This window comes from Podarcis erhardii (assembly GCF_964252035.2).
Source record: "Podarcis erhardii genome assembly, chromosome: 13".
Lineage (NCBI taxonomy): Eukaryota > Metazoa > Chordata > Lepidosauria > Squamata > Lacertidae > Podarcis > Podarcis erhardii.
In genome coordinates, this window is record NC_138502.1 from 19,579,806 (window position 1) to 19,595,257 (window position 15,452).

At 45.5% G+C, this 15,452-nt stretch overlaps 1 protein-coding gene across 3 annotated transcripts; it reads left to right on the forward strand.

Moving 5' to 3' along the window:
- Positions 1-8,493: 8,493 nt before the first annotated feature.
- SGF29 (SAGA complex associated factor 29) lies at positions 8,494-14,943 on the forward strand. 3 transcript variants are annotated; one of them, XM_081836140.1, is made up of 11 exons: positions 8,534-8,626; positions 9,235-9,283; positions 9,546-9,624; positions 9,926-10,001; positions 10,187-10,259; positions 10,357-10,421; positions 10,848-10,977; positions 11,078-11,224; positions 12,632-12,667; positions 12,750-12,912; positions 14,066-14,943. In XM_081836140.1, the coding sequence occupies exons 3-11, from the start codon at positions 9,550-9,552 to the stop codon at positions 14,180-14,182; spliced, it is 882 nt and encodes a 293-aa protein (XP_081692266.1). In that variant the 5' UTR covers positions 8,534-8,626; positions 9,235-9,283; positions 9,546-9,549; the 3' UTR covers positions 14,183-14,943. The 3 variants fall into 3 exon arrangements, with proteins under 3 accessions (XP_081692265.1, XP_081692266.1, XP_081692267.1); XM_081836139.1 differs by lacking the exon at positions 9,235-9,283 and having other exon boundaries at positions 8,494-8,626; XM_081836141.1 differs by lacking the exons at positions 8,534-8,626; positions 9,235-9,283 and adding an exon at positions 8,817-8,922.
- Positions 14,944-15,452: the final 509 nt, after the last annotated feature.

Consider the following 15,452-nt stretch of genomic DNA (forward strand, 5'->3'; position numbering starts at 1 on the left):
TTTCTCTCTCAATGTGTTTGGGAGACAACATATATATACACCCCCAACAACACCCACAATTGCATCATCCTCTTCCACCCCTTAAAGCTACAGGCAACAGATCTCAGAATCTGATGCAACTGGTAAAATATCTGATCGTGCCAATCCCCTTCACATGACAATACAATCTCCTTTTCCGTATACTCAAGGACTTCCCACTCCCACCCCTCACCTGATCCTATAACCAAAACTTTCCGTCAAGAACACGCTGAGTAACTTGATTTGCACAATGAATGTTGCCCAGAGGCTTATGTGAAATGTAAATTTCTCTGCAAGGTGGTTACCCGAGTGCTGAGGGCTGGGCATCATTCTGCTCACAAGACTACCTGATCCACTTTGTGTATATTTGAGAGGGTCTATGTGTCGATCATGATATTGAGCATGACTGTCTTTGACGGAAAGTTGAAATAACCAACTTTAAACCACATTCCTTAGTTCAGGTGTAGAATCTACTGCTTGCTTTTTATTAATCACATACTCAAAATTACATTGTGAACTACTTGTTAGATTAGTGGACTAGTAACTAGGACTATTACTTCCAGATAAGTTAGGCCTGTTAGTCCGTTGCAAGGGGAATTTTTTTTTTTTTTTTGCAGCACCTTCAAGACTAGTAGATAAATGGCATAAACTTTCAACTCCATTGCATCATATCTGTCTATGAATGAATATGCCACAGATCTGATGAAGTATGCTTCACAAAAGCTTATGCCAAAATAATCTGTTTTTAAAGCGACAAGGTTTTTTTTAATGTGGACTAGTAACACATCTTTAAATTACCTTCTGAGCATACAGAGTTGTAGTGTTTATATCTTATTTCAGTGCAATCTTGCCTATGGAACGATGATTCTACGCTGTGTTATACTGGCTTACATATTGTAAAAGCCACTTTAAATTGTCCCACACAGTGCAGTGAGTGGTTTGTATAATACCTTGCAGCACCAAGTAAGCAGTGTTTACCTCCATCACTGCACCTGAGAAATTGGTTTGTGATGCCACGGAGCACAGGGTTGTTCTTTAATGGGCTGAAGCTACAGGAGGATAAATTTTGGTAGAATATTAGGAGAAACTCATTGACAGTAAGCACCATTTGAAAATGGCGCCACCTGCCAAGAGCTCTCCCTTGGTGGAGATCTTCAGGCAGAGGATGGATAGGTGGACATCTTTTGTGGGTGCTCTAGCTTAGTATTTCCTGTGTGGAGCAAGGATGGGTTGGGCCAGAAGTCCTCATGCCCCCTCCAACTCTGTGATTGTGTTGGATAGCAATCGCCACCGGAAGTGGTCTAAAGTAGCTTTCAAATATATTCCAGTCCCTTATCCTATGCTGAGATATGTCTTCTTGCATTTCCTGCTCCATTCTTTTGTGTCTTTCTTGTAGCTTGTGGCGTTCACCTGCAAGCTGAGAATCCCCACATCTGCTGAACAGATAGACAGGGGATCCCTGTGTGCTGAGCATGGATGCCATAGACTGGCCATCTGTTGCAGAGGGCAGTCCTCTATTGGAAGGAATCCTCTGTTTTATATGCAACTGCCAGGGACTGGGAGTCCCTGTGTGATTAAAGGACTTATAATATTTCTCTAGTGTCTGTTAAGATGTTAATCTACACATGCTCTGAGAAATTATGCATACAGAACCAAGAAATGCAATCCAATTTATCGGCTTTTTATCCCACTGTTCCTCAAAGGAGCTCAAGCTGGCACACACCTCTCCTCCAGCTCCCCTGCATTTTATTCTCACAGCAACCCTTTGAGGTAGTTTAGGCTGAGAGTGTGTGACTGGCCCTAGGTGGACCTCATTGCTGAGAGGGAATTTGAACCCAGGATCCCTGGTGCAGGTCTAACCCTAAGTACTGAGCCACACCAATTTGTGGAATCAACTCTAGACCCAAATTTTGATCTGTTATTTCTTTGTGCTGGTGTGCTGCCCTGCATTTTCTACCTGGTGTTGTGTCTCACGTTCCCCCTAGGCAGGGCCCCTTCGCTCTCTTTTTCTAAATTTGTGTATTTTTATCTGACTAAGTCCTTGTGGTTTGGATCCTGCCCAAGACACACAAACAGATTAAGTCACAAGGAGAGGCTGAGTCAATGTTATTGTTATGCTCCAAGGTGACTCTACTGCTGTTCCTGTTTTTCCTTGAAGCAATACTTTTTTCCCAAAACACCCATACCAAATCCCAGCTACAGTACTGATCTTATGCTGTTATTTGGATCACACTGGAAGCTAGAGTTGTTTTAAGAGTAAGAGATGAAGAAGCAAAGTGCTGCACATGTGTGTGGTTCTGCGTTCAACAGAAATCTAGAGACAGGTGGCACATTAACCATTTTTGCCAAAACAGACGTAATGTGAGAGATCTGTGATGGTATTGCCTGACCTTATTTTTTAAAAATTCTTAAATTAGCCATGGGGGTGGGTAGGGGTGAAATTTTTAGCAGAGCAGCTGACCTGGAGGAGGAGATTTAACTGCTAACCCACACCTCTCACCCCATTTTATTGTTATTTTATTTATCTAGGGCTGGACCTACCATTTAGGGGAGACCACCTCAAGCAACAGAGACGCGGGTGGCGCTGTGGTCTAAACCACAGAGCCTCGGGCTTGCCGATCAGAAGGTCGGCGGTTCGAATCCCCACGATGGGGTGAGCTCCTGTTGTTCGGTCCCAGCTTCTGCCAACCTAGGAGTTTGAAAGCACATCAAGTGCAAGTAGATACATAGGTACCGCTCCGGTGGGAAGGTAAACGGCATTTTCATGTGCTGCTCTAGTTTGCCAGAAGCGTCTTAGTCATGCTGGCCACATGACCAGCTGTCTGCGGACATACGTGGGCTCTTTGGCCTATAGAGTGAGATGAGCACGCAACCCCAGAGTCGTCCGTGACTGGACCTAACGGTCAGGTGTACCTTTACCTTTTACCTCAAGCAACAGGTGTTATGGTGGGACGTGGCCTTTCCTGTGCTCTTCTAATCTAGCCTGATGCCCTCAGCTGTGGTGGAGGATCATTTTCCATTTCTGTTAATGGACATTTCAGACTTTCCAAGGATCAAAAATCCCCACATTTAAAAAGGGAAAGGTCTACACCAACACTGGGATAGGGAGGCTATCATGCAGATACCCCCACATTAATAGAGACATTGTTGCTGTTTAGTCGTTTAGTCATATCCGACTCTTTGTGACCCCATGGACGCCGGGCACTCCTGTCTTCCACTGCCTCCCGCAGTTTGGTCAAACTCATGTTGGTAGTTTCGAGAACACTGTCCAACCATCTCGTCCTCTGTCATCCCCTTCTCCTTGTGCCCTCCATCTTTCCCAACATCAGGGTCTTTTCCAGGGAGTCTTCTCTTCTCATGAGGTGGCCAAAGTATTGGAGCCTCAGCTTCAGGATCTGTCTTTCCAGTGAGCACTCAGGGCTGATTTCCTTAAGAATGGATAAGTTTGATCTTCTTGCAGTCCATGGGACTTTCAAGAGTCTCGCCCAGCACCATAATTCAAAAGCATCAATTCTTCAGTGATCAGCCTTCTTTATGGTCCAGCTCTCACTTCCATACATCACTACTGGGAAAACCCTAGCTTTAACAATGGGGACATAGGCAGGTGCAATCCACATTTCACTCTGGTGTGGACAAACCCTAAGAGCCAATGGGAGAGGAAAGGGGGGAGGGGTGCCATCTTGGCTTTGGCCTCCTCAGACAGTAAAATGCCTTGGGCCAGTTCTGTCTAAATCTCCACAGCTCAAATTGTTATTGCTCCTTGCTGCGGGGTGGAAGTGAAGAATGCTATCTTGATATATTTTCCTGTTTGTTCCCTCGCCATGCCCTGCCAGTCTTATGAACAGTTGGGAAGGCTAAACCCCCCTCTCCAGCACTGCTGCCCCAATAAAAATGGAATATACTCACCCAAGACTCTTTTAAAGCTGAATTTAAAAACTTGGTCGATCTGATTACTGGTATTGTTAGTTGCACACACAGTAGGAATTGCATTATTTAGGGGCATGAAGGGAGATTTGTTGAAAGAATTGATCTTAGAATATTTGAACCTGTCTGTGACAGAGAGCTGGACAAACTATATGTCTCCCTGATCCTGCCTATTAGAGGGAGGGGTGTTGAGTGTACTTTTGCCCAGCTAGTGTACTCACCCTGGTTTTCATACCCTTGCATATTCATATCTGCATACTGTATCTGAATATAGCATAAAATCCAGTGTGTGGGAGCCAGGGAAAGAAAAGATTTTGGCTCACATGCTTTGGATATTACTCTCATAGGCTTTTTGCCAGACATTATACTTCTACGTGGGCATGCAGGGATGTTGGGAGAAAAGTCAAGTATGCACACTCTCCCCCACTCACTGCAATGGGCTGGATCAGAAGAGAGGTATCGTTCAATCTGGTCTAAAGTATGTGGACTTTCTAGTTCATCGTCATCTCCTCAGGAGATGGTATGGAAAGAAAAAGGTTGGCCCAAATAACTCAAATACTGAGCAAGCCAACAAAATCATGGGGGTTTTTAGTAAGGAATTAGCTGGTGTGTCCTTTTCTCAGACCAGTGGCAAGCTCCACGAAGCAGTCTTTGACCAGAGAGTATTATGACATTTTGTAATATCTTATTTACTTACAAATGTACAAACAGAGGATGTACCCGGAGATGGAGCAACAATTTTGAAACCAGTATCACTTCTCCAAAATCAACAACATGCCATCACAACTCCCCAAAACTGCTTCTTGCCAGTCAACTGCAAAAACCAGCCTGCAATCCTGTCCACACTTACCTGTGGACATAATTAATGAGACTTATTTCTAAAGTCACTGGACTCAATGGGACTTATTTCCAAGTACACATGCGTTAGATTTGTGCTTCCAGATAGCCTATACTCCAAAAATCCCTCTCTGACCTTTCACCCAAGTGGCTGGTGTTTATCCAATGAGCATCTTCCAAACCATCAATGCACTACAGAAGCCTAGAAAATGAGTGGCCTCACTTTGTAGCACCATAACACCATTAAGGGGATGATTGTGGGTGGGCACAAGAAACAACACCCATCTCAGAATCAGCAGACTCAGCAGTATTTTTGAGAACAGAAGTGATTTGATTCTGTTTCAGATAAACAGTGGCCTAATCAGAAAACATGTATCACCTTCCTTGATGCCACTACCACACCCACCACCCTCCCCTGGCTTGAGGGGTTTTTTTCATGGGAGCTCTGGTGTGGGTATTAACATTGAGAGTTCCAGTAAGCAGTCTGTATTTTAACCGCCCCCGTGCAAAATGACACAGCAATTGCTTCATTTTATTTTCATTTCCCCTTTTCTTTTTCCTAGCAGTAACCGTTTATTTTTCTGTGGGTGGGAAGAGAGACTCCAGAAGCTGCAGGGAGGGACCAATGTTTGTGTGTGCCATAAAACCACATTTTTGGGACACGGCCACACGTATTTCCATATGGCTGCACTTTTCAATTTTCTTCATGAAGGTCTAGCCCGACAATGCTTGCAGTCAGCATAACTATGAATGCCACTTGGCTGACTGCATTGCAAGAGTGGCTCACCTGTGGCTCTCCGTGATGTTGGACTGCCAGATCCTATTGATCCTAGCCAGCATGGTCAATGGGCAGAGGCGATGGGAGTTGTAGTTCAGCAACATCTGGAGGGCACCAGATTTCTATCCCTGCACTGAAGCTTCACATAGAATTTCCAGATTGTACCAATCATAGCATCATAGAATTGTGGAGTTGGAAGAATTTCAACTAAAGCATCCATGACAGGTGACCATCCAACCTCTGCTTAAAAACCTCCAAGGAGGAGAGCCCACAACCTCCTGAGGGAGTCCATTCCACTGCCGAACAGCTCTTACTCTCATAAAGTTCTTTCTGTTTAGTCAGAATCTCCTTCCTTGAAACTTGAATAGATCGTTCAAATGCTACTTCATGGAGTAGGAAAAAACAAGCTTGCTTCATCTTCCTTATGGCAGCCCTTTAGATATTTGAAGATGGCAATTAGATCTCCTCTCAGACTCCTTTTTTCCAGGCTAAACATACCCAGCCCCCTCAACCGTTCCTCATAAAGCTTGGTGTCCAGACCCTTGATCATCTTGGTCATCCTTGTCTATACACGTTCCAGCTTGTCAATATTCTTCTTAAACTGTGGCACCCAGAACTGGACACAGTACTCCAGGTGTGGTCTGACCAAGGTAGAATAGAGCAGTACAGTGGTACCTCGAGTTACAAACACCTCAGGTTACAAACGCTTCAGGTTACAAACTCCACTAACCTGGATGAGTTACCTCGAGTTGAGAACTTTGCCCCAGGATGAGAACAGAAATCGTGTGCCGGCAGCGCAGCGACAGCAAGAGGCCCCATTAGTGAAAGCACACCTCTAGTTAAGAACAGTTTCAGGTTAAGAACGGACCTCCGGAACGAATTAAGTTCATGACTAGAGGTACCACTGTACTCTTACTTCCCTTGATCGGGACACTATACTTCTGTTGATGCAGAATATCACTAGCTTTCTTTGGCGCTGCATCACACTGTTGACTCAAGTTACGCATGTGGTCTGCTAAGGCCCCTAAATCCTATTTACATGTACTACTGGTAGGTCAGGTGTCCCCCATCTTATATTTGTGCAGCTGGTATAAAATACCTCTTGAAATTTCACGACAATGTGGCCTCACTGTTTATTTTTTTACTCTAAACCCCAGTTGCTGCAGCCCCTATAACAGTATCTGTACAAAACTGATAACAATGTACTCCACAATAAAAGCGTTGGTCTTCAAACGAAACTCTATGTTGTTTTTCCTGAAACAGCTGGTCCAAGGGCTACCTGTAGATATCACTAAAGCTAGGGGCATAGTTATCTTTTGAATCCCCTCCCCTGAAACGGACAGTCCTGCTTTGCCAGTGCTGTACAATCTTATCTAAGATCAGCAGTCCTGGTTCAGTTTGTTCTCATTTGCTAGAAGGAAGCAGAGGAATTATTAACTAGTCAGAAGACAACACTAGGATCTTTCAGGGGGGTATCCTTGGTTGTAGCTGCCCTAGCAGAGAAAATTTGATCGGTTATCTTTTTCCATTAAACATTTTGGGTGCCATTTTTATGGTTTCTTGCCAGGATTTCCTTTTTCTTAAGACACTAGGCATTCTAGCCATGCATGCCCACATCTTCATAATTTGCTTGATTCAATCAGGTATGGAAGTCTTTAAAACATTTCCCTACAATGTACTTCTTTCACTTTTTATTTGATGGGCTATGCTTCCTTTTTATACTTGCCGCAGTTTAGTTTTCCTTTTGTTCTGATGATCGTATGTTGATTTCTTAATTGTTCACAGCTTTTCAGTTCATTTTTTAGGAGAAAGCGGGGTACAACTGCTTAAAACAAACGAGATTCCTCCTCCAAAGAAACGCCTCACTTTTTGCATTTAGTTTCCACCGCAACCCCTTTTAAAGCAGATATCAGAAATCTTTAGATTCTTGAGTAATCTTGTCCATTTAGTTGGATTTGCTGCGACACCACCCTCTAAAATTCCTACGCAGCTTCATTCTGTTTTGCTAATATTGCAATCCCGTACATACTTGACAGTAAGTCCGACTGATATCCAGTGGGGCTTACTTCAGAGGAAACATGCACAGGAGCAACAACTTCTCCGTCCCCAATATGAGGTCTTCCCCACCCCTCCTGAAAGAAAGAACAGCTTTAGTGGCTCTGCTATGCGCATGCGCTGCACCACCCTCGAAAAGCAGGATTTAAACAGCCCCAGCCCCATCATGCTTTGCATTAAATGCCGACGGTAGAGTAGACCCGGAGGCCCCATGGCAATTACTACAACTCCCAGGAGGCCCTCGTGAGGAATGTTTCTCATTGGCCGCAGCCCTCGTTCAAGAGAATAGGCAGAGGTTGATTTTCAAAGAGCTGCAGCAGCAAATTACAAAAAAACACTATCGACAGTGCTGTGGGCGGGGGGGGGGGGGGAATAATGACATGTAAGGGCAAAATGTGATACAAGATAAAAGGTGAAGTTTGCAGAAAGTGAAGGCTGGCAGTTGTATAGATATAAAACATTTTTATTAAATTTTCTGTTTTACAATTTAGAATACTCATTTAAACAGCCTTAAAATATCAATGACTTCCCTTCTTCTCTTTCTATGGTTCATTTTGCATATCATATATATGCATATTTTACAAAAACTAAACCATTTAGTATTCCATTATTACATCCATCAAAAGGGAAGGGTGGCAGTTTGAAAGGGCAGTTCGCTTCTCGCCATCGGAAGATTAGTGGGCTAACACGGAGAGAGTTTAATCCCGCATAAGTAGGACAGTCAGCAGCAGCTCGCTCAAGCGAAATGAGCCGTGGCAGGAAAAATAGACAATATCCCCGTTCCCTTTTTTTTGCTGGAACCCATAGGGAAAGCACACGCGAACTTCCACTTAGCGCCGTAGTAATGACAGACGCACTCAAGAAGCGTCACTGAAGCTATTCCCTGCCACTGGCAACGGGGCAAGGCTTGCCGGGGTTTAGCATCCGGGAACTCGAGCAGGCAGTTCCCATTATGCCGGCAACAGTATCCCGGGATGTGCGGTAGAGCTTTCCTCGACGCGCAGACAGCAGAACGTATGTATGGCTTGACGCGTGTTCAGGATATGTTTAGTGCGTGTAACCGGGGCACGTGTGCACGCCGGTTATACAGGCGCGCCTGCAGGAAATGTGATTCAAGGCTACAGTTAGATCTCGCCCTGTCAGGCCGCATGGCATGTTGGGATTTTGGCCTCTGTTCAGTGGTGCCCGGCCGTGGTGCATGCTGGGAGTGTGGTTCTAAACGGGATTGTTATATTTAATTCTGGTGCAGCATGAGTGTCTGAAGCCTAAATAAACGAAGAACCAAAAGAAGCCCATTGAGGGATGTGATAGTAAATGGCCAGTTAGTCTCAGACTTAACAAATGATTTATGCTGTTTCTTCAAAAAAACAGATTTCTGCCAGCAAGGATACAAATAGTATTGAAAGTGGGATTGTGTATAACAGTCCACCAAAATCATCATGAATGAAGGACAGTTGGAGGGGCTCTGAGTTAACAGGGAATAATTCCCAGCACATCATTCTGCATTCTACTGCAAAATAGAATTCCTTCATCTATAAACGTGTTTAGGGGGAAAACCCTATTTTTTTTATCACACTACTTTGCATAATTGCACGTATTAAGAGCTATCATTATCTTGATAGGTGCTGTTCATTGAGGTCACCCCAAGCACATTTGTTCTGTATCCTATGTGTAAGTCCCTCCCAACTCTACAATCTATGGTTCTAGGGCTAAACCTCTTCTGCAATCCTGAAAAAACAGGTCCACATTTGTGACAGTAAACAAGCCCTCAATCCCATTCACCCCTCCTCCCAACTCTTAGGGAAATCTATTAGCTTTGCTGTATGTTGAAGAGCAGAATTTCCACAGAATGAAATAGTAGAGTCAAGATAAAGCACAACATAGGACATCAATTTTTGAGTTAAATTTTCTTTTCTTTTTTTATCCCTTTCAGTAACATGGCTCTGGTATCAGCCGATTCCCGCATCGCTGAGCTCCTGGGGGAGTTGCACCAGCTTATCAAACAGACACAGGTAACATGGTAGCTTTCCTGGAATCTCAAGCGATAGGAAGTGAGTTGGGTCAGATAAAGAGAGTCTTCTTTGCTTGTGGATGTCCAGCACAGGACAGGGCCTCTCCAGCAGTTTCTTGGGATGGAAGGAACATTGTAATTTGTGGTTGCCATTTTGTTTTGATGCTGTGTCAAGTGTCTGTATCCTGAGGGAGGGACAGAATATTGGTTTGAGTGTGGCAGGTTGGGTGAATATGGTCTGTGTATTAAAGTAGATACTCTGTATAGCTGGTAAAGTAACCCATAAGCTCTTTCCTTCCTAGGAGGAACGATCAAGAAGTGAACACAACCTAGTCAACATCCAGAAAACTCACGAGAGAATGCAGACAGAAAACAAGAGTGAGTTGCAACTCCACTCCACTTTAAAACATCTGCTTTATACTCTCCAAGACCTCAGTTCTTTCCTGGTTTTTCTATTTTAGATACCACTAGACCAAAGGGCTACGCGTGAGGGAAGAATTGTGGGAGATTGAAACCTTGGCCTCCTGTTTACTGTCTCATCTCCCTGTCTGTCTCCCTCTCAGTTTCTCCATATTATCGGACCAAATTACGTGGCCTCTACACAACAGCCAAGGCTGATGCAGAAGCAGAATGCAAGTGAGTGCAGCTCAGTGTTATCTTCCAGTGGGGATACTTCGACTCCCTTAAGAAATTCCCATTGACTCTTACTTGGGGTTTCTGCCTCCTTTTCTAGCATCCTGCGCAAGGACTTGGACAAGATTGCAGAAATTAAGTCTCTTCTGGAAGAACGCCGTATAGGTGAGTGCTGCAAGGTCCCAAGAAGGCAAGATCAGTTGTGTTGGGTGAATAGCTTTAGAGCTTTGGAGCAAACAGCTTCAAACCATCCCAGCATAAGCCAACAACATTTTAACTAGCCAAGGGAGCAGGAGAAATAGAGGGTCAGTGTATGGCTTTCCAAGCTATTTCATGGGCAATCTTTGGGTGAGTTTGATTTCCCTGAGTGGTGGTGTGGTTGAAATAAGTTAGCTGAGGGTCCTCCTCTCCTCCCCAGGAAGGAAGTGGGGAAGCCAGGGGCTAAAACAAAAGCATCTTGTCAGCCATTGTGAGAAAAAGATGCTGGAGTAGATGGACCATTGGCCGGATCCATCAGGCTCTTCTTATGTTCTTAAGAGCTTCCTGGACACTAACCAAGCCCTCCTTGTTGTTTCTCTCTCCTCTTAACAGCTGCTAAAATTGCCGGCCTCTACAATGACTCGGAGCCGCCACGCAAAACCATGCGCCGCGGTGTGCTGATGACGCTCCTTCAGCAGTCGGCCATGACTCTTCCCTTGTGGATTGGGAAACCTGGAGAGAAGTGATTATTCAGGGGGCGCATGGCGGGTGCTGGGGACCTCTCCTGTGTGTTTATGCTTCAGCCCTGCTTACAGCTGCTTCTCTCTCCCTCTCCACCGCAGACCTCCCCCTCTCTGTGGTGCCATCCCTGCCTCTAGCGACTACGTGGCCAAGCCAGGCGACAAAGTGGCTGCTCGTGTCAAGACGGTCGACGGAGACGAGCAGTGGATCTTGGCTGAGGCCGTGAGCTACAACCACGCCACCAACAAGTGAGTGTGTCTGGTAGATCTGGGGCTACAGGACTGTGCTAGAAGGCAGTCTGGGGTTCCACGTCCTTCAGTCACAGGTAGCATTCGGCTTGGGGAGCCCTGTGTTTGGACAGGCATCCGGGACCAGGAATGGATGTTTCAGTCACCAGAAGTTGGATTTTGAAGTCTGTGGATGCTTGGCCTTCCCTGTCTAAAGCCCTCAGGGAGAAATGTATTGTCAGAAAGGATTCTTCAAGAGGTGTGGTGGTGGTTTGGGCATGTCTGTGTGCCAATGACTGAGCCCACATTGATGTATGAATGAATGCAATGGTCACCTGGAGCCTGTTCTCTAGGAGGTGCTAAAAAGTGAGCAGCTACATCTTCAGAGAAAGTGGCTTCGTGGTGGCCTAATGCAGGCATGGGGAACCTTTGGCCCTCCAGCTGTTTCTGAGCTGCAACTCCCATCAGCACCAGCAAACAAGACCAGTGGCTGGAATTGATGGGAGTTGTATTTGAACATCTGGAGAGCCAAGTGGGAGAGGAACATTGCGGAAAAGCCTGGTTGGTTCCTGCTGTCCTTTTCGGAGGTCAGCGCTGGGTTTTTGTTTTCTCTGGTGCCTTCTTTGACACAGAAGTAAAAGTTCTGTAATGAGCAGCTCTGAAGTAGGGCAAGGTAATTTGCATTCCCAGAATTGTCTTCATCAAATGGTACTCTTGGAAGTCCTGAGCTGAGGTTCTGGCCTGTGTTTTGCTGGGTGACCCAGTTTCTCCTGGCTCACCCTGGCTTTGGACATGCCGTCTTCTGGCTTCATAGCCCAGAGCCTCATTTTCAGAAGCTTTGAGCTATTGTGCATCAAATGTCCACAGCCTCTTATTAGACAATGCCAGGCCATGCTGCAGGCCAGGCCTACTTCAGGAAAGGTCCTCTACCATCTTGGTGGAAATTGCTTGTTAGCTTTGTTGTTTGAAGTATAAAGATTGGCACACCTGTTACTATTATTTTTCTTAATTTTGATTTATTGGCTGCCTTTCACCCTAGGGTCCCGGGGTGGGCCACAGTAATTTAAAATAGTGGGTCCTAAAATATACATCTCAGTAGAGTATGTCCTGACAAGTTGCTGTGACCATTTTTTTTTTCTTATTGCCTCTTTGGTTCTGATGATGACTTTCTAACAGAGAAGATTTTGACTTCAGCAGCTAAATGATATAAAATAAATTATCTAGGCATTCTACATAGGTGACCATACCACAAAACCTGTGTTGCATTTGTGTTAGGTGCAGAAACGTTTTCTAAAGAAGATGGATCCTAATTTTCCCATGCACACCGCTTGGTGTCCATGGGAAAGTTGGAATCCACCTTCCTTTTTCTTGTACAGTCATATGGTTTTGCTTACATTGAATTCTCACCTGCCGTGTTCTCTTCCCCAGGTATGAGGTGGATGACATTGACGAAGAAGGGAAAGAGTAAGTGAAGAAGAGACTCTTGAAGGGGATGAGGGAATGTCAGATTTGCCCCCCGCCCTTAATCTCTGCTTCTTCTCTCCAGGCGCCACACCTTGAGCCGCCGCCGCATCATCCCCCTGCCCCAGTGGAAGGCCAACCCTGAAACAGACCCTGAGGCCTTGTTCCAGAAAGATCAGCTGGTCCTGGCCTTGTACCCACAAACTACCTGTTTCTACCGAGCACTTATCCACACTCCTCCACAGCGGGTAAGGAAGAGGCCACAGGACCGGGCAGCTGAGACTCCGACTCTTTCTCTCCCGTTGGTCTTGCACTGTCTCCTATAAAAGGCCACCATAAAAACCGCCTTGCCCGAACGAGACCAAAAAGTCCATTTAGCCTGGCATTCTGCTTCTGACAGAATCCTGCCTGATACCTCTGAAAAACCCCAGTCTGTCCCTTGATAGCCATCTCCAGCGGTTTGTTGTCAACATCTGGCTCTGAACATAAAAGTTTTGCTTCTTCTTGCTCTGACTAATAGCCACGGAGGCCTACTGCCCATGAATTTTGTCTAAACTATTTTGGAAGCCATCTAACCTTCCCACATATAAAGCTGCCTTATATGGCGTTAGTTCATTGGTCCATCTAAGCCACCCTTTCTCAACCTGCAGGTCCCCAGATGTTGTTGAACTACAACTCCCATCACCCATAGCTAGCAAGGCCAAAGCTCAGGGATGATGGGAGTTGTAGTCCAACAACATCTGGGGACCCACAGGTTGAGAACCGCTAAGCCGAGCAACGCCTGCCCTGGCTGACGGCCACTTTCTGCCCGAGGTCTTTCCATTCTCCTGCTATCCATGCATTTGAAATGGATCTACTGGGAGACTGAGCTTGGGTTCTTCATGCAAACCGTGAGCACTGCTGCAGCTATAATGGTCTCGTTTGGATGCGGGGCTAAACTATGGTTTGGCATTGTGTCCTAACCTTGTTACACTGTGGTTAGTCTTACTGAAATGAGCCCTCTTCAAACCACGGTTGATTCCCACAGCCATTGCAGGAGGAGAAAAAAGGGGAGCTTGTTCATGAAACGCTGAACTGGAGTTCTAGTTGCATCCAAATGAAGCGAATGCATGTGTTGCTGTCATCTAGCACTTCCCCAATGTGGGGCTTTATCCTGTGCCCCCCCCCCTGCTTCCCACCCTGGGTCTTTGTGCCTGTGATTCTGTGAATTGCAAGTGTTGGAAGGTAGCAGGGGTCTGGGGCAGGGACAGCCTGCTTTGACCAAGTCATCCTACAAAGTAGTTGATTAACATTGCTCTTAGGGTGAATTTCCTCTGGGGTTATCTGTTGAGGTCATGGGACCTGGGGCCTTTCCCCTCTGTGAGATAATGCATAACTTTCTCCTCTGCCCCTCTCTCTCAGCCGCAGGATGATTACTCTGTGCTGTTTGAAGACACCAGCTATGCAGACGGCTACTCTCCACCCCTCAATGTAGCTCAGCGCTATGTAGTGGCTTGCAAAGAAACCAAGAAGAAGTGACAGCACCCTCTAGTGGATGCTGGTGGCGTGGCATGGCGAGGAACCAGATCTCTCAAATGGACTGTTACAAGTGCAGAGTTAATAAAACAGAAACTGATAGGTGCAGGAGACAGGTTTTTTTAATCCAGAGTAATATAGATCCCATGTTTCCTAACCACAACAGCACACTGCAAAGGGATAGAAATGTTTTACATGAATTCTGTACTTGTGGGAATTAAGGCAGAGCTTTTGACTTGTGGGCAAGCTTGGGCTTCAGACCAAATGGATTCAAGGCATTGGATATTGAGCAGAGAGACCCCCAGCCATTAAATCTCATTTGCTGGCCTTGGGCAACTGAGCATCTCAGCCTGGCCTATAATAATTTTTATAATTATAATTTTATTATTTATACCCTCCCCAACTGGCTGGGTTTCCCCAGCCACTCTGGGCGGCTATATGGGTGTTGGGAAACACAAAAAGAGAGGGTGAGGAAAGAGCCATGTGTGCTGCCCCAAATAAAAATGCCATTCACAAAATGGTGGTCTTGCAAGCCCAACAACATCAGTGTGGCTGGCTCTGGATTCAGAGTTTAGAATTGTGAGGGTTTTCTCTTCACGGGGAATGAGATATTAACATTTTTAGGCCTGGTGTCTTTACCAGCTTAAAATGCACGTTTCCAGCTTAAAATGCACCTAAGTCATTCTTGATTTGGATCAAAACTGGTTTGGTGGGAAGTTCATCAAAATTTAGCAATTAATAAAGAACAGCAGGATATTTGTGAACTGTGGTTGACGTTCTGTGTAGATGATTTCCAGACCAGCGGTGGGGGTTCACAGGATACAGACTGAGTCTCTCTCTAAGGCCCCACCCCTCTCCATCACCCGATTCCTTTCAGCCATAAAAGGCCCTTGTTCATCTCATTTTTGGCCTCTCTCCTGTGTGGCTGTGAACTTTACCAGTCAGTTTTAAGCTTGTTAAAAATTCATTTAATCTTTACAGGGTTTGCAGATTAACACTGTTAAACAGATCCGCCCAGCCACTGATAAAAACGCTGCCAAGACTTGAGCAGGGTTTGATACCTTTGCCTCAAGTTTGGTTCTTTGGCATTTTGTCGAATAAACAAGGTATTGTTACGAGTTTGTGCGTGCTGGACCCCTTTGATCCCTGGAATTAGGCAAGTGTTAAAATCTAATCCAGCCAGACTAGTCTGCAAAGGAAGGGGCTGTGGGAGATGCAATTGGGTGGAGCCCCTCCCTCAACTTGTGAGAAGGAATAAAAGTCAAGAGTTGAG